The sequence below is a fragment of the Rutilus rutilus genome (genome assembly GCF_951802725.1).
Source record: "Rutilus rutilus genome assembly, chromosome: 16".
Classification (NCBI taxonomy): Eukaryota; Metazoa; Chordata; class Actinopteri; order Cypriniformes; family Leuciscidae; genus Rutilus; species Rutilus rutilus.
In genome coordinates, this window is record NC_140224.1 from 19,015,402 (window position 1) to 19,037,970 (window position 22,569).

Here is a 22,569-nt window from a genome sequence, read left to right on the forward strand (position 1 = left end):
ACTGACCCCAAACTTTCTTAAGTAAAATCAGACTTCTATACATTCAGACAATTTTGTTTGCTACCTTGTTTGTTTCATAATTAACAGTAATAAGTAACTGTAATTGAAAATGTTGTACTTGATATTTTGCTATATTAGAAACAAAACATGAGAAACTAACATGTGAAGGATTAAGGAGTTCAAAAGAAGAAAAAAAAAAACATGATACTTCAAAGGGTGTTGTGAGAATCACAAGACAGGCATGACTTAATCAGCAAAGCTGTAAGCCAACAGAGTGCTATTACCAAACAATGCATCATCTGAGGCTTATTAATCACATCCAGGAAACTAGACAACAGGAGTGTGTGAGCCTGTGATGGCTGGGTGACACCCTGGAAGTGCAAACGATAACGCAAAAGCTATTTCTGCTTCCAGTGACTATTCTGCCAGCCATCTACACTGTTTATACATGGCTGAGTGAGCTCAATGTAACCATATAATGAGAAACACATCCTAAATAGTACATATAAGCTATATGGGCTGCAGAATATCATTACATTATATTGGAATAATAATGTGTTACACTGCACAATGACAGCTGGTGGTTCACTCATCAGTAACTTACAAACTCTGTGTTCATCAAGATTGGACTGGATTGAATATTATGCCATGAGGGGTGTCACAGCTTGTGTACATACAGGCATAATCTGTTGGAGGTCCTCCAGGGTGAGGGTCGCCATGCCAACGGGGGTGTCGAGGTCACACGGCACAATGGGCGGGGTCAGCAGCTTCTTGTAGACACAGGGGGGGAAGCGGATGTCCAGTGTGATGCTGTTATACACAGCCAAGCCCATAAGCTGACAGATGGAGTTAAGTGCACACAGCTGGAGAGATTCACAGACCTGACACACACCTATAGCCTTCTGTTACACAATGGCTGCGTCCGAAACCGCTCACCGCTGTCTGTTAGTATGAAGGCACCTTTAACAGTTTGCTTTCCATAATTTTCATGTCTAATGATCTAAATCAAGATCAAGTGAGCTTGCAAGCAAATATTTAATGGTTGCAAAGCTTTTTTTAAGAGCAGAAATTAAATAAATGTTTTTTTTTTAATTTTATTTTTTTATGTATACAAAAATGCACGTCTTTAAATTAGCCTACCAAACTACACAACCTTTCAAAAGTTTGGGGTCAGTAATACTTTTTTAAAGAAATTAATACTTTTTTGCACAAGGATTACATTAAATTGATTAAAAGTGACAGTGAATACATTTATAAGGTTCCAAAATATTTCTATTTCTGTTCTTTCAAACTTTATATTTTATAAAGAATAATGAAAAAAAAGATCATGGTTTTGACAAAAATTTAAGCAGCACAATTGTTTTCAACATAGATGATAATAATGAGAAAGGTTTTTCAGCACCAAATCAGCATATTGATTTAATCCATATATTGATATACAGATTTTTGAAGGATCATGTCTCTGAAGACTGAAGTAATCGCTGCTGAAAATTCAGCTTTGCCATCACAAGAATGAATTACATTTTTAATATTTAAAAAAAGTTATCTTAAAACATAATATTTCACAATATTGCTGTGTTTTTTTTAATCAAATAAATGCAGCCTTGATGAGCATTAGAGACTTTGAGCAAAAGACAATTCCAATCCCAAACTTTTGAACAGTAGTGTATATGCACAGGATTGTGGGATATCAAAGGCCGATTGATTAGGTGTGTTTGATTAAGGTTGTAACTTAAGTCTGCAGGAAAGTGGACCTTGAAGGCCAGAGCTGCTCTATATGCTAAAGTACTAGTGCTGATTTGAATAAGAACGCCCCTCTCCTAAACCCACATGTATTTGACTAGCAATAGCAAGTAGCAAATTATGATTTATGGCTGTAATGGAAACTAAAGCCTACTGGCTTTAAAAAAAAAAAAAAGTTTGAGCCCTTTGATATGTCTCACCCCAACTTCCTGTTTCAATATGTCAACACAAGAACAACAAAAAAATAGACCTTCATTTTCCTTTAAATTTGACAGCCATAAAGTTAAATAAAAATTTACCATATTCGTTTTCTAAATGCAAATTTTTGATATTATTGTGAACAATTCATGCATGTTTAATATATCATAACTCAATCTCACATGTCAGACTTCTCTTTGGTGATGTATTCCGTGCCTTACACTTTTTTCCTTTTAAATTGTCGAAAAAGTAAAATACAAATTCCCAGATAATGCATTTAATTAGCCAAAAAAATGTGTGGTTGGACTCTTCATGCACTCAACTGTCACAACTTTCCTTATGTAGCTGAGGGAGAGGGACTATCAGACTGACTATCCGATGTTGGATGACATAATAACCTTAAAAAAACCATACACTAGATGGTTCAGTACATAGTGAATTGTATAATTGCATAATGTTTAGTACGTCATTTCTGTGCAACTAGTGGCAGCAAATGGAATTGTAATCTGTTTGAGCGTCCCAACTGAATACCAATTGAAGTTGAAGAAAGCTGTTGAAACGCTTTGGTGCCACAAGTGGTGCACAAGCTCTTTCATATTTCCTAATATCACAACATCCCCTAAAGTATCACAGTAAGATGCATGGAAGAACACCCAACAGGTGTATAATACATTTAGAGGAAAAAGTGAAAAGCCCTGTGAGTAAGTGCTTTCAGCTGTAGTTGACAACTCAACCCCATGTGCTCTCCATATGTGTAGTGAGGGCGATGGAAAAAAAGTCCTCAGCTCAGGAGAGAGAGAGAGAGAGGGGAGAGAGCAGACAGGCGGGACAGTTTCCATGAGGACTGCAGCGATGAGACAACACAAACCGAGCTCTGGCTGTTCCTAACGGGACAAAACAAAAGAATCTTTATTTCATAATTTTTCACTGATGTGACACAGCAGTTCTGTGCTGCAGGAGAGAGAACTCAGGCGCAGGCTAGGTCGTGCGCTGGACCGGCAGCCAGATGTATCAAGAAGCCCGAGCCAGGGGGACAATTAGAGGGGTAAAAGCAGGACATGGCAGGCTTTGGCTGCCACCGTGTCTCTCCTTACACATTCCCAAGAGCACCGTGTGGACCGGGTCTCTACACTGACACGTCCCCATCATTTACAAAACCATTTCATAACTATAACTATATCTGTGCATCTTTCATTAGTGTCATATTGCATTATAACCCTGTGTAATTAACATTTAGAAATCACATGGCATAAAAATAGCATATGCTCCATTTTCACATCATCATAGCACAGATTGGTGGCAGAAAATACATTTCCCACCAGAAAACAGAAGGACGAGAATGAACCTCAGAAGTGTGTGCCAAGTGGGAGCTGACTCTATATTTATGCACTATTTTAAGTTTGTCACACCCACACGTGACCACCTATACTGTATAAACTGCAGGAAAATGAAAGGATACGGCTCCAACCAATCGGAACTCAGAGTAGTTGTCACATTTCCAGCTGCTGAACCAATGACACTGGGACTCCTTCACATATGTGAACATGCCTGAAACATGAACAATAAACATTAACGAGCAGAATGAGCATGATTGTGTTATTTATTTATACACACTGTCAATATAAAATAGGCAAATGAAGTAACAACTGACTTCAAAATATTAATAGAGTTAAAATAATGAAAATTGCCATACCATTAGAAAAGCACCTCATTTTAGGGTATAAATTCTATTGGGAATTTTTTTTCAACATATTGATTTTTTTTGCCATTTTGTCTCTCAAGGAACTATATTTGTAGAAATAGCTTAGATGTTTTTATGGGAAAACAAGACTGCTTTTTTGCAGCATATACCAGCTGTATATCATCCAAGACTGGCACTATTTGTCCTGACCATCTTACCGTAGTCTGGGTGAAAAATCTGTCGAATCAGGAGAAGAAACCACTCTTTTGTGAGTCCACCCATGTCCAACCCTGCTTCCCCAACAAACGTCACTTTCAGTTTTTTCTTCAGGTCTGCTCGCTTTCTCGAAAGCTATTAAAAAAGGGAACACATTTATGGAGGGGCCATTTTTCCAAATTAAGTCTTAGCCAGACTCAAAACTTTCCAGAATATAATGTAAATGCTTTTGGCTGAAAGTCCTTTCAGCCTAGGAAAACAAAATGTAGATTTGTGCTACTTTATCCAGAGTAATGCAGGCCATACAAAATCTTTCCTCCTAAATAGTTAAATAGTTTTCAGTGGTTCAAAGGAACTCATGGTAACATCTCCAGGAACAGACGCAATTCTACGTTTACAGATCTGGACCGAGCAGTATTACCTCATCCAGTGAGTCACTGACCAGCTGCAGACGCCTAACTTTAATGTTGAGAAACAGCAGACTCATATCCACCCTTTGCCTGCGAGAGACCTTGTCCACCAGGGTTTGCTGCATTAGACATACAGAGCATTTATCAGTAAACATCCCCCTGAAAGAAACAAGTTTGCAGAACATGGCTTCATCTAGGTTTTATTTCATGCCTCTAGATGTCTTGTTTCTGAGTAACATTTCTTATATGAATGATGCCTGTCTATTTGCGGTGTATGATGATATTATTCTCTAGCCACATGTCTGTTTATCCTACAGTCTGGACACATATGTTTGGGAGGGAGCCATAGGAATGGCGATTACGCTGCCCCACCCATGCTAGGATTGTTATCAGAAAATACTCTCAGACTAGAAGACATGTTCTCTTAAACAGAGACTAGCTTTTTCATCTTAAGGCTATGGTGAGAGCTCTTTAGGCATGTGAATTCTCACCCTGGCCATGCTGATCATCTGCTGCTCAGAGTCTCTCTGGATAATGGCCTTCTTCACCACTGTGGACAGGATGAAAGGGAACTGACAGAAGGTGAACCTGAGAAAATATAGATCAGAAATGACTTTGTCTGGGGGAGGAGTTTAAAGTGTAACTTTAAAGTGTACACTAGTGATAGACCAATACATCGGCGAGGTTGATTAATCGAGTGATACTGGTTGACCACTAGTGTATACTGCAAAATAAAAAATATATTTATTTGTACTTTGTTTTTCAGTAAATTTATCTTAGCATCCTTACAACAAGGTCAATTTACTTATGAGACAAAATTGCATGATTTTATTAAAATAAAGACTTTAGATTCACATAATTTATTTTGGATTCACATAATTTATTTTGAAGTAAGTTTCTAAAAATAGTTATTTCTTTTATTTTAAGCATACACTACCATTCAATATTTGGGGTGGGTAAGATTTAATCATATTTTTGAAATAAGTCTCTTATGCTTACTAAGGCTGTATTTATTTCTAAAATAAAGTAAAAACATTAATATTGTAAAATATTATTACAATTTAAAATAACTTAAAATGTCTATTTGAATATATTTTCTAACGTAATTGTCATGGAATACAGACTCATGGAGAACGGTGAGTACAATGATGAAACAGCTTATTAACCAACAGGGTGAAATGAGATGGCAAATGTAGCAAATCACAACAACCAGAGAAAATGAGGAATGAAACAGACCAAACTGGTGAGTTGCACCACACCAGAGCCATTATGGTCAGTGCTGCACTCTCTGGGCTTAGCTCTGGAATTTCATTCACTGGAATGGACTGGAGAATTTCTCTCATTGGAACAGACTGGGGAACTCCTCTCACTGGAACGGACTGGGAAACTCCTCTCACTGGAACGGACTCGGGAACGGACTGGGGAACTTCTCTCACTAGAACAGACTCGGAAACCTCTCTCTCTCGGGAATGGACTGTGGAACTACTCTCACTGGAACTGACTCGGAAACTTCTCTCTCGGGAACGGATTGGGGAACTCCTCTCACACTAGAACAGACTCGAGAATGGACTCGGGAACTTCTCTCTTGGGAACAGACTGGGGAACTCCTCTCACTGGAATAGACTGGGGAAATCCTCTCACTGGAATGATCTCGGGAACGGACTGGAGAACTTCTCTCTCGGGAACGGACTCGGGAATGGACTGGGGAACTTCTCTTTCGGGAACGGACTGGGGAAGTCCTCTCACTGGACGGACTCGGGAACGGACTCGGGAACTTCTCTTTCGGGAACGGACTGGGGAAGTCCTCTCACTGGGACGGACTCGGGAACTGACTCGTGAACAGACTCGGGAACTTCTCTTTCTTGAACGGACTCAGGAACTGACTGGGAAACTCCTCTCACTGGAACAGTCTCCGGAAGGGACTGGGGAACTCCTCTCACTGGAACGGACTGGGAAACGGACTCGGGAACATTACTCACTGGAGCAGACTCGGGAACATCACTCACTGGAGCAGACTCGGGAACATCACTCACTGGAAGCATTGTGACCATTGGAATTGGCAATGCTATGATCCTTGGAGCGGGTTCTTGGTCTCGGGAAAACTCTCGTACAGAAACAAGGACCGGAGGGGAGTTTAGAGTAGACTCACAGGTGGGTACGGACTCTGAAGCAGACTTGGGAGTTAGATCAGGTTATGATGCAAGCTTAGGGGTTAGAGTGAGCTCCAATGCAGACTCAGGAGCCAGGACAGGCTTGACACTGAACTCTGGGGCTGGAACAGGCTTGTAACGGAATTCCGGCTGGAGAGGGTTGGGGAGACCGCATCTGTCCATCTTCCGCAACCTCGCCAACGGTGAAGGATGAGCCACAGCACATGATGCCAGAGTACCAGGGGTAGCACATGCTGGTGCTTGGAGAAACAGCTGGTTGTCCAAACCACTCCAAAAGAAATCCTCATCGTAGAATTCAATTGGGCAGCCATCTTGCATTATGGAGAGAATCAGAGTGGCTAGATCAAAGGAAATGGAGCTGACAAATCACAAATACCAGAGTGGATGAGGAATGAAACAGTCCAAACAGGTAAGTTGCACCACACACAACCTTGATGATTGCTGAAGATGATGATAATAATAATAATAATAATATCTCTTATTTTTGTCTCTTACTGAACAGACAATAATGGAGGAGACAGGAATCCAGGGAAGCAGGAACACAGATGAATGGATCACAGAAAGACGATACAGGTAAGTAGATGCAGATAAGTAGTGATGTGACATTTAAACCGAGGCGTCGGAGCTCGTGTCGAGCATAAATGGGCGTGCCAGATGAAGCTGCGATTCGAGGCTTATGTTGTTAACGTAGAAATCACGTGACCAATTACAAACGAAGCCTTACTTTCTGTCCAATCACGTAATGTTCGAACCCCCAGATCTTACTTTACGAGTAAGTTTTCATTCAGACTTATTCAATACCATTTTTAAATACCCAGTCATACAATTAATATGAAGAATGCAAATTATTTCAGGAAAATAAAATATTTGCCATATGCAATTCACATATGTGTGTACATTATTCTTCTATTACATCATAATGATATTCATACTGGCATTAAATGCCAGAGCTTAATGGCTAAATTAATTTATCACAGAGAGAAATTTAACACACATTTGTGCACGTAACATGAAACTATCTAGGAAATGCGTGGTGACCAGGGGGGCAGGGTTTCATAAAATATTGAAGCTTCCCCAGGCGCCGCCATTGATTAGCGGACCATCACCTGCTGTTAGCATTCCATTGACTCCCATTCATTTTGGCGTCACTTTGACAGCGAATAACTTTACATCTGAGGCGTTTAAAGACTCCATTTGTCCATAATTTCTAAAAGAAACAGGAAAATGTATAAAAGGCTCCATTACCTTGTATCTTACGTTATGGCCCCATAGATGCAGTTTTTGTAAAAATAGGCTAACGATTGCGTCATAACCACGCGACTCTCTGTCGCACAGTCGAGAAATTACCATATGGACAGGAGGAGAAGCTTGCGTGCAATCGGGGGGACGTGGAGGCAAAATGACAAAGTAATTAATCAGAATACTTAGCAAAAGTTGCTCCTGCTCCTAGCTCATGGACATATCCTACTCACACTCTCCGTCTCTGCAAGTTTCGGAAGGGAATGATTCAGATTTCTCTTGGCACAGCTACTAGAAGACAGACGAGTTGCTCGCGTCACATCTACGTCGTCAACCTCAGTTTGAGTCTGCGCAGTATGCTCGACCATCAGGAAGTGAGAGCTTCTTATTGACTTCACTTTTCTCCGTTGAAACCTATGGGGTCGCTGTGTCCAGTTTATATACTGTCTATGGTGGCGACTGCTTCGTCCGCCGAAGATTCTTTCACAGGGTTTTGGGTGCTTTATTTTTTGCTAAACACCAGATGGCGCTGTTTTCGACACTCTCGAAGCTTTGAATCTATTCCCGGAACAATCAGGGGAAAGCCTCAGTGCTTCATGAGGCTTCAGTTGCCCATCCCTACAGGTAAGTAGATGCAATTAAGTAGCGTTTAGCAATAAAAACAGTCCAGGTTAACAAGGACAAGACCAGACAACCACTGTGTGTGTGGTGCTGGCTTTTATGGAGAGTTGTTGAGCATGATTACAGACAGGTGTGGTGATTAAGAAGGGTTTGCAGGTGATGACCAGGGAGGACTATGGGAAATGTAGTGTGTAAAGGAAATAGGCATGGTGACTGGTGATCCTGACAGTAATCTACTCCTGTTGAAAAAGCTAAATTTTCAGCAGCCATTACTCTAGTTTTCAGTGTCACATCATCCTTCAAAAGCCAATTTAAAATGCTAATTTGGTACTGAAGAAACATTTTGTCTCATTTTTATTATCAATGCTGGAAACAGTACTAATATTTCTATAGAAACCATGATTAAAAAAAAAATCAGGATGAAAGATTGATTTATATAAAATTTATTTAAAAAACAAATTACATTATAAATGTCTTTGCGGTCTTTTTTAATAAATGTAATGCATTCATACTGAATAAAATTGATTTATTTAAAAACCTAACATAATTGTAGTTTATTTTAATTATGTTTCACACATGAATCTTACTTTTGCATCATTGTTTGGTAAAACATCCTTTAAAAAAAAGGCAAAATTGCATAAACAATTAGACTTGGTTTCAATAAATATTTTATTTTGAAAATATATTTTTGCTGTCACACCTGTTTGAATTTCCGTGAGCCTGCCACGTGTGATAATCCTCCATAAAGTCTATATGGTCCAGGGTTAGGTTGTAGAAATCAGTGAAAGGGACGATAGGGAGACAGGAAATGCTGTTTGCCGCATCTGTTAAAACAAGATCAATGTTAGAATTTTTTTTATTGTTCGGAATTATTACAGGTAAATTATTGCGGGAAAGCATCTTGACTTTCGCCAAGCCCTCTCTAGTGGCTAGCACAATGGTACTCACTAAGAAGGGAGAGGACTTTAGTGGCTGAGGGAATCCACCAAGAGCATTTGGCCATGGATGGCAGGTCTTCTGGCTTGGCAGGAAATAGGCGGGTGGTGATGAAGAGCTGCAAGCGCTCCACCAGCTGTTTGAAACGCTTCTGAGGCAGCCTATAAGATGAAACATCGTAAACAGAGAGATATAATCCATCCAATCCACACTTCTTTTTTTACCGTCAGTTTGTGTAATGCCTTGACACCAGCTGCCTTGACTGTTATATAGTGCACAATTCAACTTTATTTGTTGACTTTATATATTTCACAATTAAATTCACAACTACTTAAGATAAAAAAGGCAAATAGCTCATTTATTTAAAAGAAATGAAGTCAAGCATTAATTTATTTTAAAAAATCATACTGACCACAAACTTTTGAATGGCAGTGTATTGTAATGACGTTTCACACATAAATTTTACAAACTGCACAAATTGTATTTAAAAGAAATAAATTATTTAAAACAAAAAGATCTAGACTTTTCCATTGTTAATTGCTCTCTTGTACAGACTGGCTGCGTCGGACTCACTTTTTAAACCAGTGCATCAGGAAATGGTGGTCCGCTTCAGCCAGGGCTGCTATTTGCCTCAGTAAGTGTGCATAGATGACATATGTGGCAGGGCTGGTGTACTGAGGGTTCTGCGACACAGAGTAGCATTTCAGCAAACTTCAAAAAAGGAAATATAACTTTTCGTTTAGGAGCAGAGAAAGAAGTCTGGCTTTTAATAAGAAGTGGCATTGCAGCGGAAACCAGCTCTTTTCCTCTCCAGCATGATCTCATCCCTTCCTTCGGCACAGTGAACGCAATATACAGAGGCTGCCTGACATTGGTGGCAGACAGATCAGCCCAATAATTGCCTCGGCTTTTCAATTTCACCGTGTCCTCCATGGAAATGTACATGTAGGTCAGGGAGCCCATCAACAGTCTGGAGATGAATAACGCTATATGCGAAGGACGACATCTGTACATGCTTCTGTTTATGAAAACGTCTAAACTCCCACCACAACTGATCCCCATCAAATGGAGAGAAAAAAGCTGAACCCCAGAACAAACCGAATCCTTGCTAACCAAGCCATCGTCTCTCTTTCTGCCCACGGTTTCCCAGGCTCAAATCCAGTTGCTGTGTCCTTATTTGGACAGTCCCAGGCCAGCCTGCGCTGGTCATGTGTGAAGTAAACACTTAGCTCACGATCTGTCTGCACTAGAGCAGAGCTATGTCTAGAGTCAATGGGCCATGTGGTGAGAGAGGAGATCAAGAGTTTCCTGCAACTCCAGTTCGCCTCTTACTCAGCCTGGGGTGTTTAACATGGCTGACAACACAAAGGGCAACTCAAAGACAGATTAGAGCAATTTTGCTGTATAAGTGCACATCTATAGGATTGCACACAGATAACTGCTTTGGTTCACAAATGGAAATTACAGGTATTACAGAAAAGTATCACATGTCTGTGGGTTCTGTGTAATGAAGGCAATTTTGAATTAATGCCATAGGTTTGGTCACTAATAAGAGGAGTGAAGAGACCAGCAGTGTATGGGTATCTAAAAGACTAAAAAGTAACTAAAAGACACTAACATAACGTCTCGGTTACGTATGTAACCCTCGTTCCCTGAGTAGGGAACGGATACGTTACGTCAGTGACGACGAATGGGGGTTTCGCTTAGAAAGCCTCTCACCTTCGAGTATACAAAACGAGCCAATGGCAAGAAAATGCCATGGGTCTGCGGAATTTGCATAGCGTAAGTCCGCCCCACGTCGTGAGTATATAAGGAAGTACGCTGGCAACATGCAGATATGTTTCTTCGCTGAGGAGCCAAGACTGAACTCCGGCGTTCCAGCGGGACAGCGGAAGTGGCAGGGAGACGTAACGTCTCCGTTCCCTACTCAGGGAACGTGGGTTACAAACGTAACCGAGGCGTTCCCTTTCGTGGTCACTACGAGTTACGTCAGTGACGACGAATGGGGTTCCCAGTCTAATCACGCCACCTCGGCTGTCTTCCAGTGCCCTGCGCAAGTCTGAGCTTCCTGTCGTGAGACTAGCACGGATGAAGGAGTCCTACTTAACACAGGAATACCAAGGTACACTGGGAAGCATATCTCAGCGGAAATATGCAATCATGCCCAGCCCGAAGGGGGGGGGGGGGGGGGGGGGGGGGACTTGGAATACACATATGACCCGGAGAGGCTGCATATGGAGAATCACTGGGGTGTCCAGCCGCAGGTGGAATATTTCAACCCCAGGGGTGGCAAGGTGGCTTGCCGAGGGAAAGACACATGCTCAGAGAGGCTTACAGTGGAAATACACATGTGGGGGTCGTCCAAAGGGGGAACCATGCACATGGAGGCACCTAGCCAAGCGCGAAAGCTGCCGGTGGCATAACTCTGGCGTTGGCGTCAACAGCGCTGGAGGAACTCAGGGCCTGCGGGGAGGCTCACCTGAGGAGAATAATCGCACGTATCCCATCCGTAGAGAACAATGGCGAGCAAGCGAAGACACCTGAGCAGAATCTAGTACCGGCTCGTTGAAGCGAGTACATGAGAAGAAACTGGCTCCACTCGGAGATTGTAGAATCTCGCAAATGTGTTGGGTGTCGGCCAGGCTGCAGCTCTGCAGATGTCTGTTAGCGAGGCGCCATGCACTACAGCCCAAGAGGAGGCCACACTCCGAGTGGAGTGGGCCGTCACACCAAGGGGGCACAGTCGACCTTGCTGCTGGTATGCCAAAGCAATGGCGTCCACTATCCAGTGAGACAACCTTTGCTTGGAGAGAGCCTTTCCCTTCAGCTTCCCACCATAACAGACAAAGAGCTGGTCTGAGGTCTTGAAACACTGCGTTCTGTCTACTTAAGCGCGGAGGGTGCGTACTGGACAGAGCAGTGCCAAGGCTGGGTCTGCCTCCTCCAAGGGCAGCGCTTGCAGGTTCACCACCTGATCTCGAAAGGGAGTGGTGGGAACCTTGGGCACATATCCAGGCCGGGGTCTCAGGATCACGTGAGTTAGCCAGCCCGAATTCCAGGCACGCTTCGTCAACTGAAAATGCCTGCAGGTCCCCTACCCTCTTGATGGAGGCCAATGCAACCAGGAGCGCTGTCTTAATTGACAGGAACTTAAGCTCCACTGATTGCAGAGGCTCAAAGGGAGCACTCTGCAGGACAGTTAGTACCACTGAGAGGTCCCAAGAGGGAACGAGAGGATGGCGAGGAGGATTCAGTCTCCTCGCTCCTCTCAGGAACCTGATGATCAGGTCGTGCTTTCCCAGAAACTTACCTTCAACTGCATTGTGATGTGCGGCAATGGCAGCAACATACACTTTCAGGGTGGAGGGAGACAGCCTTTGCGCCAACCCTTGCTGCAGGAAGGAAAGCACGACACTGATCGGGCATTTCGTGGGGTCTTCACGACGGGAAGAACACAAGTTGACGAAGAGGTTCCACTTCAACGCATAGGCATGTCTCGTGGACGATGCTCTAGCAGAAGTGATGGTAGCCACCACCGCTGGTGGTAGGGTACTCAAACCTGCCTCGTCCCGTCCAGGAGCCACACATGGAGGTTCCAAAGATCGAGACGAGGGTGCCATAGGGTGCCCCGTCCCTGAGAAAGCAGGTCCTTCCTCAGGGGAATTGGCCAGGGAGGTGCTGTCGCGAGGAGTACTAGTTCAGGGAACAAGGTCCGGTTGTGCCAATACGGGGCAACCAAAATGACCTGCTCCTGCTCCCGTCCTCTGTTGATACAACAACATGCCGGGAAACTTGTTCTAAGGGCACTCCGGCCCGTAGAAAACTGAGGTTCGTCCACGGGGTGAAGGTCTGATGGCAGGTCGGAGTCACTGGGACTCGGAGCGTGCCATGTTGCCATGCCCACTTGGGACTTGATCGCGAAGCCAAAGCTGAAGCGGTCTCATATGAAGCAATCCGAGCGCCGTTACTGTGGCTGCGGATGCCATATGCCCCAGGAGCCTCTGAAATAGTTTCAGTGGAACCGCACTCTTGCCCTCGAACTGACGAAGGCAAGTCAGCAGTGACTGCGCGCGCTCGCTCGTAAGCTGCGCGCACATGGCGACCGAGTCGATTTCCATACCGAGAAAAGAGATCCTCTGCACGGGGCAGAGTTTGCTCTTCTCCCAGTTGACCCGAAGGCCCAGGCGAGCTAGGTGCTGGAGCACTAGGTCCCTGTGTCCGCAAACCTGGTCTCGAGAGTGAGCTAAGATCAGCCAGTCATCGAGATAATTCAGGATGCGAACCCCGTGTTCCCGGAGGGGAACAAGGGCTGCCTCGACGACTTTCGTGAAGACGCGAGGAGACAGGGCTAGCCCGAATGGGAGAACCGCGTACTGGTATGCCCGCCCCTCGAAAGCTAACCGAAGAAACAGTCTGTGTCGAGGTAAAATGGAGACATGGAAGTAGGCGTCCTTCAGGTCGATTGCAAACCAATCCTGTGGCCGCACACATTCGAAAATGCGTTTGGCCGTGAGCATCTTGAACGGCATCCTGTGAAAGGAGTGGTTCAAGACACGCAGATCCAGGATTGGTCGTAACCCACCAGACATTTCGGCTCGATCGCACCCTTCGCCAGTAGGGTGGCGACCTCCGCTCTCATGACAGGGGCATTGCCACTGACCATAGTGAAGCGGACTCCCCTGAAGCGGGGAGGAGACCGCGCGAACTGAATCGCATAGCCGAGCCTGATGGTCCTCGCGACCCAGCGGGACAGTCTGGGAAGCTCTACCCAGGCTCCCAAGAACTGTACCAGCGGGGTCATGCAGACCACAGACGTACCCTCGGTGGTGCAGCGAGGCGGAATGACCGGCCCAGGCGTGGGTGGCATAGCGGCCCGATGCGGGGCACGGTTATTAGCCTGCCAGAGGAGGCCAAGGAAGGACCAGCGTTCCACAGGGGCGTGCTTTGGCAGGGGTCTGGCGACAGAGGGGGACGAGAGTGGCACAGCCACAGCCTCTTGGGGCTCGGAGGAAGAGGCATCAGTTCTTGAAACAAGAGATTCTCCCCAGGCCCTCCACCGGGGGGAAGGAGTGGCCCTGCTACCAGCTCCTGAGAAGAACTGAGCCCTAACTCCAAGCTGCCCGTCTCGAGAGTGCTGCTTAGCCCGTCGTTTGGCCAGCTAAGGGGCGGAGACGGGCAATGCCACCCTCCTGCATCCTCCTCCTGCTTGGGGCCGGTGAAGGCTCGAGGGAAGGAGCCGCAGGGAGGTGGCCTCGGCGGGAAGCAGACTAAGGAGACTGCACGGACGGATGACCATTGGAACAGAAGGCCTCAGTCTGCTTCTGGGGGGGTCGAAGACTGTAGGGTACAGTCCTCAACCACACCACCGAGGAGCCTGGGACATGGGGGAGCTGAGAAAATGAATTCCCAGACCCCCTCACATCAACCTGGCAGAGCCCATTCCTGGACCACACCTGTGGACATCACCTGGCCCAGGGATCACGCAGGTACCGATGTCGCCCGTAGAGCGAGGTCAGTAGTGTGCGTGGCGGATCGACCAGCCCGGACATGGGAGGCATAGCGTCCCTGCGTGGGGACGTGGTCGAGTTTCCGCGTTCTGTCAGTGTTGGCCAGGGAAGGACCAGCGTTCCACGGCGGCCTGGTCTGACAGAACTCCCGAGTCATTACTGCCTCGAAGGCGACACACAGCACTGCATGCCTGTGCCACGATAGTGACAGAGAACATACAGCCCATAATCGGCACGCGATCGAGTGCAGCGAAGGCGGAGGACGCCCGCAGGCCGCGATAAGTCACGGGGACTCTCACGAGCCGGAGGCGTCCTGATGCACATCCGGGAGAAAGGCACTGGGAGCGAGTGCTGTAGCGCAAAACGCGCCCAGGAACCAATCGTAAGCCTACAGCTCTCGGGGGGAGGGCGGCGCCACTCCAACTGATGCTTCAGCTGCCCGGGAAAGCATGGCCATCAGCTCTGGATCTGACTCGACTAACGCTGACACTCTCGGGGGAGGCAACGCAGTCGAATCCTCATTTCCAGAGGAATCAAGCCCGCCTTGTGATGCTGTGAGTGACATGACACCATCTGCTGGAGCCCCGAATGAAAACACTGGGTCCCCGAGAGGAACCAGGCACACACGGAAGCCCCACAGTTTGCGATGTGGAGGAGGGCGTGGCCCGAGGAATGCTCGTCGGTATTATGCCACACCGTAACCCTCTGATCACCCTGGCCACCAGCCAAAGTATCCCCTCTCGAGGAAGAGATACACACCAACACACTGAAGAGCCGCTCGTCTCGTAGAGGAAGATGATTCAGAATGGCTTGTAGGAGTGAAGAGAACTCTTGGCTCCGAAGCGAAAACATATCTGCATGTTGCCAGCGTACTTCCTTATATACCCACGACGTGGGGCGGACTTACGGTATGCAAATTCCGCAGACCCATGGCATTTTCTTGCCATTGGCTCGTTTTGTATACTCGAAGGTGAGAGGTTTTCTAAGCGAAACCCCCATTCGTCATCACTGACGTTACTCGTAGTGACCACGAAAGGGAACTAAATTTTCGGTAGCATGACATCAAAACTCAACACTATATTTGTAAATCAAAATTTATTGTGCAAGAAGCTTTTTAAGCAAGTTGAGGCAGTATTCAGATACACTCTCCTCAACTATCTTTTCTCTCTCTTGTATTTTAGTTAGTGTTAGGAGAATGATTCATTATGATAAATCAGTTTGTTTATTCGGTTCACGTAATTAACCAAATAAATGCATAAATCTACTACATTTCGCAGATTAAATAAATGAATCACTTAAAAGTGCGATCCCCACATCTTTTTTGTTGCACATTATTTAATTACATGTAGTGTTGTCAAAAGTACCGACTTCGGTACCAAGTCAGTACATTTGACAACACTAGTTACATGCTGATATCAATGTTTTCAAATTTATATAAATTCTGGTGCTGAAATATAATTAGTTTTCTGCCAGTGTAATATGACAATAAATATTATTGAGAATAAATACTGCTCTTATCAGAACAAGAAACAATATTATCTTACTGTTATACATTTATAATTGAGTCCAAATAAATAGCTTCAATGTAGTTAGCTCAAAGTAGTTAGCTACTTTATTTTAGTAGCTAGTTTTGAAGCTACTTTTTTTTTTAACAGTACTGTATCTTGACTCTATTCTTACTTAAATTCTGATAACTTTAAAGTAGTTTCAAAGTACCTTCACTAAAACTGAAGATCAACTCATCGAGCCAGGATGTTATAGTAAAAGAAAGCATTGCTTTCTTGAGAGATGAACAAAGAAAAATATATATATCATGCATTTCTTTATAAACAAAAAGAAAACCCAAATGTGTAAAAACAATGGCATTACCTGCACAAGAACAAAATACGCTCTAAGGTCATCCTTTGTGCGGGGCCTAAAAATACAGAAACAAAGCTGACAGTGATTCTTTTTTAATCGCAATTTTCTGCAAAGACTTCATATCCTCTTTTAGTGCTTCAGTGAGAGAATACAATGCACTACTCACCCTTTCCATTCTCTTAATAAGCTATTAATAATTCCCTTCAGGACTGATTTCTGTGTGTCCGCGGGCTGAAAATTAGCCAGATTAAACCAATTTAGTTAACATCAAAATTAAAACAACAGAAAGAGCCTTGTGCACTGGCTTACTATGCAATTCAGTCAGTTTGTGTTTTGGAAAGTTTCTTTACGTACCGTGTGGAGCAAGGCATCATAAACAATATTGACAAATTTGATGTTTATTCCTGAGTCTTCAATAGTGTTGAAGGAAGCATTTGCTTCTTTCTAAGGAGAACATTACAACATAAAAACATTAAGCACACTTTTTATCCACTTAAATTTTATATATACTTCTCATATAAAATGGTTGGTAAAACATTCACCTCATATAAAAATAACATTTTCTGATGAAACCATATGCAGATGTTCTTTTTTACTCCCTCAATGAGCTCATTGATTCATTTGGAGATCAAAATGTTTTCCTCCTTTCCTGACTTTCACGGTTATGTTTTCCACAGATTTCCAAGAGTTCTTATTAAAAACATTGGCAATACTTAAAAGGATGTTCATTCATAAAATGACCATTATTCAAAAGTATAAATAAAAACACATTTAGATAGGTCAATTATATGCTATTAGTAATTGTGCAACGAGTGAAATATTTTAAAAAAAAGTTTTATATATTAAATGATTGTTGTTACATTTTACACATACTAAATTAACAGGTGATTTACAGTGCGCTGCGATTAATTTGGGCCCTTTGGCAAATTAAACTTATGCTCAATAGATATTTCAAGCAATATGAAAACAATCAACAGCAACCTAGTTAAAAAGGTCTTTAACTACTATGTACTAACATTTAAATTAATAATTTGACACAGTGCACTTATTGTATAAATATATGTTTTTAAATTGTACTTGTTTAAAAAATACCATGTAATTACAACTACCAGCTGTAATTAATTTCTGTAATTACATCTATAATTACTGTGACCCTTTCCTTATCTTAGCCAAGCCTTAAACCTAACCATACCATGAAACCTGTCCATAACCTTACCCGTATCCCACAGTATAGCAGCAAATGTGTTTTGCAATGCAACATAAACAAAATAATTACATTGTACTGTTATTTTTATGTAATTACATTGTAGTTAAAGACACCTAGTATGTGACCAAAAAAACAACAACACTTGAAACCAGAACAACACACTTGGGAGCTTCAACACACCTTAAAGGCACCATTGAGTTCCAAAAAGGAGTCGAATGTGGTCAAGTAGAAATCATGGACTTGCTTCCAATCCCCTGAGATAGTTGCCCTTTCAACATCGTCCCTACAGCCAGACAAAGACATGGTTAAACATACTTCATTGTATCAGTATATAACTGATCTGTGAATCTACGGGTTACTGAGGGAAGGAGAAGTACGTACTGAAACTCTTTGACGGTTTTGGTTCGAATGGGAATAATGGGTTCTGAAACAAAACGAGCTTTCACCTCTGGAGGGAGAACATCAATAGAGATACGATGCTTATGTCTCACATCTGGAAATATTGGGGGAAGCTCTCTCACTGAAAACAAACACACACACAATGAATTACACGGCAGCTCACAATATCAGCAAGGTGGGCCGTTCATCATGCCCTCTAAGGGGATTTTTGCAATCACTCTCCAGCTAACAATTATTTGTCATTATCTTATCAGAAACAACTATCAAAACAATGACTCTCAGCATCCCAATAACTACCTGGTGACATGCAATTACCATCAGCACAAATTGTTATTCTATTTAAAGGCACCCTAGTCCTTTCATTCTCAACAAATGCACTGAATAAGGCTGATCGATGAGTTAAAATTCACAAAACTATTTGTACTTGTGGACTAGAGTAGGGAACAACTGATGTTTTCATGGGTTCGGCCAGTGAATTTACAAGGTAAAGTGAGATATTTAACAAGCTTTAGCACTGCGTCAAGCCTCCAGCCCATGTAGTGTCTTCATAGTGAGTTCCCAGCTCATCTGTGCTAAAGACATGTTAGATGTGAACACACTTGTGCCTTGTCAGAGACTTGAAGATGATTGCATCACATAGACAACATCTTTGATCTCCAAGACAAAGAAAGGAAAACATCTGCTTATAACAGTGAAGTGGTTATTAATTCAGAGCAGCCGAATCGACAGCTTTGAAATGCAATGAGTTTTTTGCTATGTTGTAAAAGGGAACTACCTTTAAATCACTCATGCATATCATTTTTAAGCCATAGTAACCTTTGCTTGTGTTACCAGCATGTAGACCTAAAGCACAGACCGTGGATGTATTTGATAATTAAGATATCTAACAAGAATTAATCAAAAGTGGCATCACTGGAAGGAGTCTGACCTTGTTTAACTGCAGGTAGCAGGAACGGAGAAGAAAAACTATGGCTGCCTGACTCTCTTTTGTGATTCAGGGTGGAGATGAAACTTCCGTAAGATGGGAAAGGGAGCTTCGGTCCACGATCCAAGCTCTGCTGATGAAACAATCCACGTTATATTCCAATATTTCTAGAAAATAAACGGTGCTGCAGTACTGTATATGTGCACATTTGGCACAGAAAAACAGATACTACAATAAATGATATGTATACTACACGAAACTGACAGATTAACATAAAAAGAAAAAGAAATAGTACTAATAATATGCCCCTCCCTCTTATTCAAATATTTGAATAAAAAGAATGAATTTTTTGAATTTTGAATAAAAAAAATACAAAATACATATTAAAACAGATTTAAACAATAGTGGAGGTAAACAAAAACGTGTTAATTGAGATTGTGTCACTCATTGCGTAACCAGAAGCATCAGTGTTGTTTTGCAGAAACGAAACATGTCTGATGTATTCTGTGTGCTTTCAACACTAAGAAAATACAGACTCACTAAGATAAAATACACTGCACATGCAGTATGTTTAGCTAAATATTCCATCAATATTTAGTTTTGCTGACTTTTTACATTGCAAAAAGTGTGTTGTCTCAGCTGTAGGCTAATTTCACGTAGGATCCAGTCTAAATAATTAGTCCAATTCAAAAGCAGTGATGCATTAAAAAAGGAAAAAATTATAAGATAAAGATAAGATTAAAAAAAATGCTGCATTCATGATAACGTATATTTTTTATATTGTATATTTGTAAATTACAACCAGTCTGCAATAGCCTATTTGAAATGCAGAAAAATACTTACATGGTTTAGTATAGGAGGAAGTCTGTCTCTATCCCTTTCTTCAAGTGGACAGTTATTTTCGCTCATGTTTAGATGCATGTCCTCTGAAGAAAAGCCTTTCGAGCAGTTACATGGCTTATTTTTCTGGAAAAAAGTACTTTTCCCGTCTGCGTAATCTCAGTGCTCACTTTCCTTTCACTTTGAGAAATACAGTAGTGAGTCCAGTAGGCTACTGTCTGTTCTTTTTGCTAAGCAGGTGAGTTTTTGAGACCACGATGACCAAAAGGGCTGATGTTTGCTTGTCAATGAGAACAAATGAACTGGATAATAAGACAAGTAATAAGAAAAGCAACAAAAATCTTCGCGACGCTGCGTTTAGTGAGTTAAGTAACTTGTTGAAGAAGTGCCGTGGCGTCTGTGTGCAGTCCAGCTGTACGCTGGCGCCATGTTGTTGAAGATGATGATGATGATGAGGTTTGTAGTTACGGACTTGGATACGGCCTCTGTCTCGACGTAACACTGGGGACGTGCTGCTGAGTCAGATTTATTGCACACCTCTAATTAAAATCTTTTCTAGAAGTAAACATACACCCAGCGAAATCTATATTTGTATGTAACATCACAATCACAATTTGGTGGTCGAAGAATAAAAAGTAGGCTACTAAAGGATTATGTATAGCCCACAGAAAAGTGAACACATAGCCTACTGTCCACTATAGTGGATATGTTTATATATATTTTGGTTAATATATCTGAGACCATGCATATCACTGTGCTACTGAATGTTACATTGTAAGATTTTTTCTCATAGGCTACCATATTTTGGGGGGTGTGGCCAAATGTGCTAAATATGACCTAAAGATGAAACGTGATTAATATGGTTAGAAACTTGTCATGTGGGGAAACTCTACTCTCTAAAACAGCCTCTATCAAAAGATGCTTTCAGTGAGGTTTATTCTCTCTACCATAATATAATATAGTAATATATAATTTAATATAATATAATATAATAAATAGGCTAACGAATAATGAAGCCTATTGTAATTATGCTATTACTGTATCAGCAAGTCGTGTATTATTTAGAACATTTCACCACACCACCAAAAATATGGTATGAGAGAAACATATTGACAGAGGTACATTTTCTGAGTAGCCTATGTGTGAATTGAGGGTAAGAGCTAAGTCTCAAGTGGGTAATCTGAGCATTGTAATGTTCTTGTGCATCAGCTTTCTCTTATTGTGACCTTGACGAGAGGTGTCAGAATGAACAAACCACATATTTTGCTTCAGTACTGCTTTGTTTTTCAATCTTTTTTAACCAGTGAATAGGAGTGTTTTACATAGACAGATTAAAGTTATAATCTAAATAATATAGATTAAAGTTATAATCTAAGTAGTTTTTACATATGCTTTATATAGGCTGTATTTAATTTGACAATCTATAATTCAAAGTAATGATGGATAAAACAGCTAGTCGTATTGACCACCAATAATTAGCTCTGCATCTAAGCTCATAACAACATTGCATTGCTGACACACTCGGCCAGTAGATGGAGGAAGAGATCTGTCTTTGTAAAACGTGAAACATGTTTACATCAATTGCAATGAAATGGATCTTAGTATAATTCTAACGCCGCATAACACTGACAGGTTAAGGGATTTAATTTGTTTCAATGAATCTCAACAGGATATTAAAATGATTCAGTTGAAGACAAAAAAAAACAAAAAAAAAAACGTTGGAGAACCACAGAGAACACAAATAGCCTATAAAACTAAATAGAACTAAAATAAAACATCTCAGAATTGCATTTAAACATGGAAACATTTATTTCCTCAATGGAACAGTTAAAATTATGTATTTTGAAGTACAAACAAGATCCTTCTTTTACTCAGACCACACAAGAGCATATTCCTTTTGAAATAATCTCTGGCTTTCAATTTACACTAAACCATCACTAGATTTCTAAATGTGATATATGTCCAGCACTTGTGACCATGTCAGCCATTCGCCTTCACTGTCTCCCGCCAGTCAGACGAACATTCATGTACAGTAACATGAGTATTTGAGTACACGACTTGGATTCTGCAGTTGGTATTGACAAATATGGCTCAGCTCTTAGAACTGGACACTGTGTCGTACAACTGATCCTGACAGCATGACATTAAGCCAGACTAACACCATGCTTTACTGTTTGATTTGTTTATGTCTTAAGATTACCACTTTTGAAAAGGCTCTTCTTTATTGATGCAACAGACATTGAAACCAGATCATAATGTCTTAATTAACAAGACAGTTTGTACAAGCTTTCCATTAATACATCCAGCATATGGACTGAGGATAGACATGTTGGGTGATTGCCTTTCCTTCAGTGACCTATTTTAATGTGGTTAATCACTTAGGACACAATTGACTTGGACACCAAAAAGCACATTCAGCCCTTTAGTATTCTTAAGAAACTCAGATGTTAATTCAAAAACATTTGGAAACATGCCCTTGACACTGTTTTTGAGGGCCAGGCTGTTTGCCATCAGAGATGTATGCATGCACACACACACACAGACACACACATACACATATTAGAGAACCTATTATTATGAGGACATTCCATAGGCGTAATGGTTTTATACTGTACA

The 22,569-nt window shown here is 42.2% G+C and overlaps 1 protein-coding gene across 3 annotated transcripts in view; it reads right to left on the reverse strand.

Moving 5' to 3' along the window:
• The window catches only part of hectd2 (HECT domain containing 2), a 34,647-nt gene extending 14,226 nt beyond the window's left edge, over positions 1–20,421 (reverse strand). Inside the window, exons 1-15 of one of the 3 annotated variants that reach the window (XM_084435088.1) lie at positions 19,957–20,421; positions 19,117–19,243; positions 18,171–18,309; positions 17,970–18,072; positions 16,937–17,026; positions 16,749–16,813; positions 16,592–16,637; positions 9,789–9,898; positions 9,228–9,376; positions 8,980–9,103; positions 4,740–4,836; positions 4,260–4,367; positions 3,841–3,973; positions 3,401–3,489; positions 678–836 (exon numbers count right to left, since the gene is read on the reverse strand). In XM_084435088.1, coding sequence (XP_084291214.1) covers positions 678–836; positions 3,401–3,489; positions 3,841–3,973; positions 4,260–4,367; positions 4,740–4,836; positions 8,980–9,103; positions 9,228–9,376; positions 9,789–9,898; positions 16,592–16,637; positions 16,749–16,813; positions 16,937–17,026; positions 17,970–18,072; positions 18,171–18,309; positions 19,117–19,243; positions 19,957–20,034 — 1,617 coding nt within the window. In that variant the 5' untranslated portion in view covers positions 20,035–20,421. Of the gene's footprint in view, positions 1–677; positions 837–3,400; positions 3,490–3,840; positions 3,974–4,259; positions 4,368–4,739; positions 4,837–8,979; positions 9,104–9,227; positions 9,377–9,788; positions 9,899–16,591; positions 16,638–16,748; positions 16,814–16,936; positions 17,027–17,124; positions 17,235–17,969; positions 18,073–18,170; positions 18,310–19,116; positions 19,247–19,956 lie in introns of those variants that run through there. The other 2 variants (XM_084435087.1, XM_084435089.1) reach the window with 2 other exon arrangements.
• Between the last annotated feature and the right edge of the window lie 2,148 nt (positions 20,422–22,569).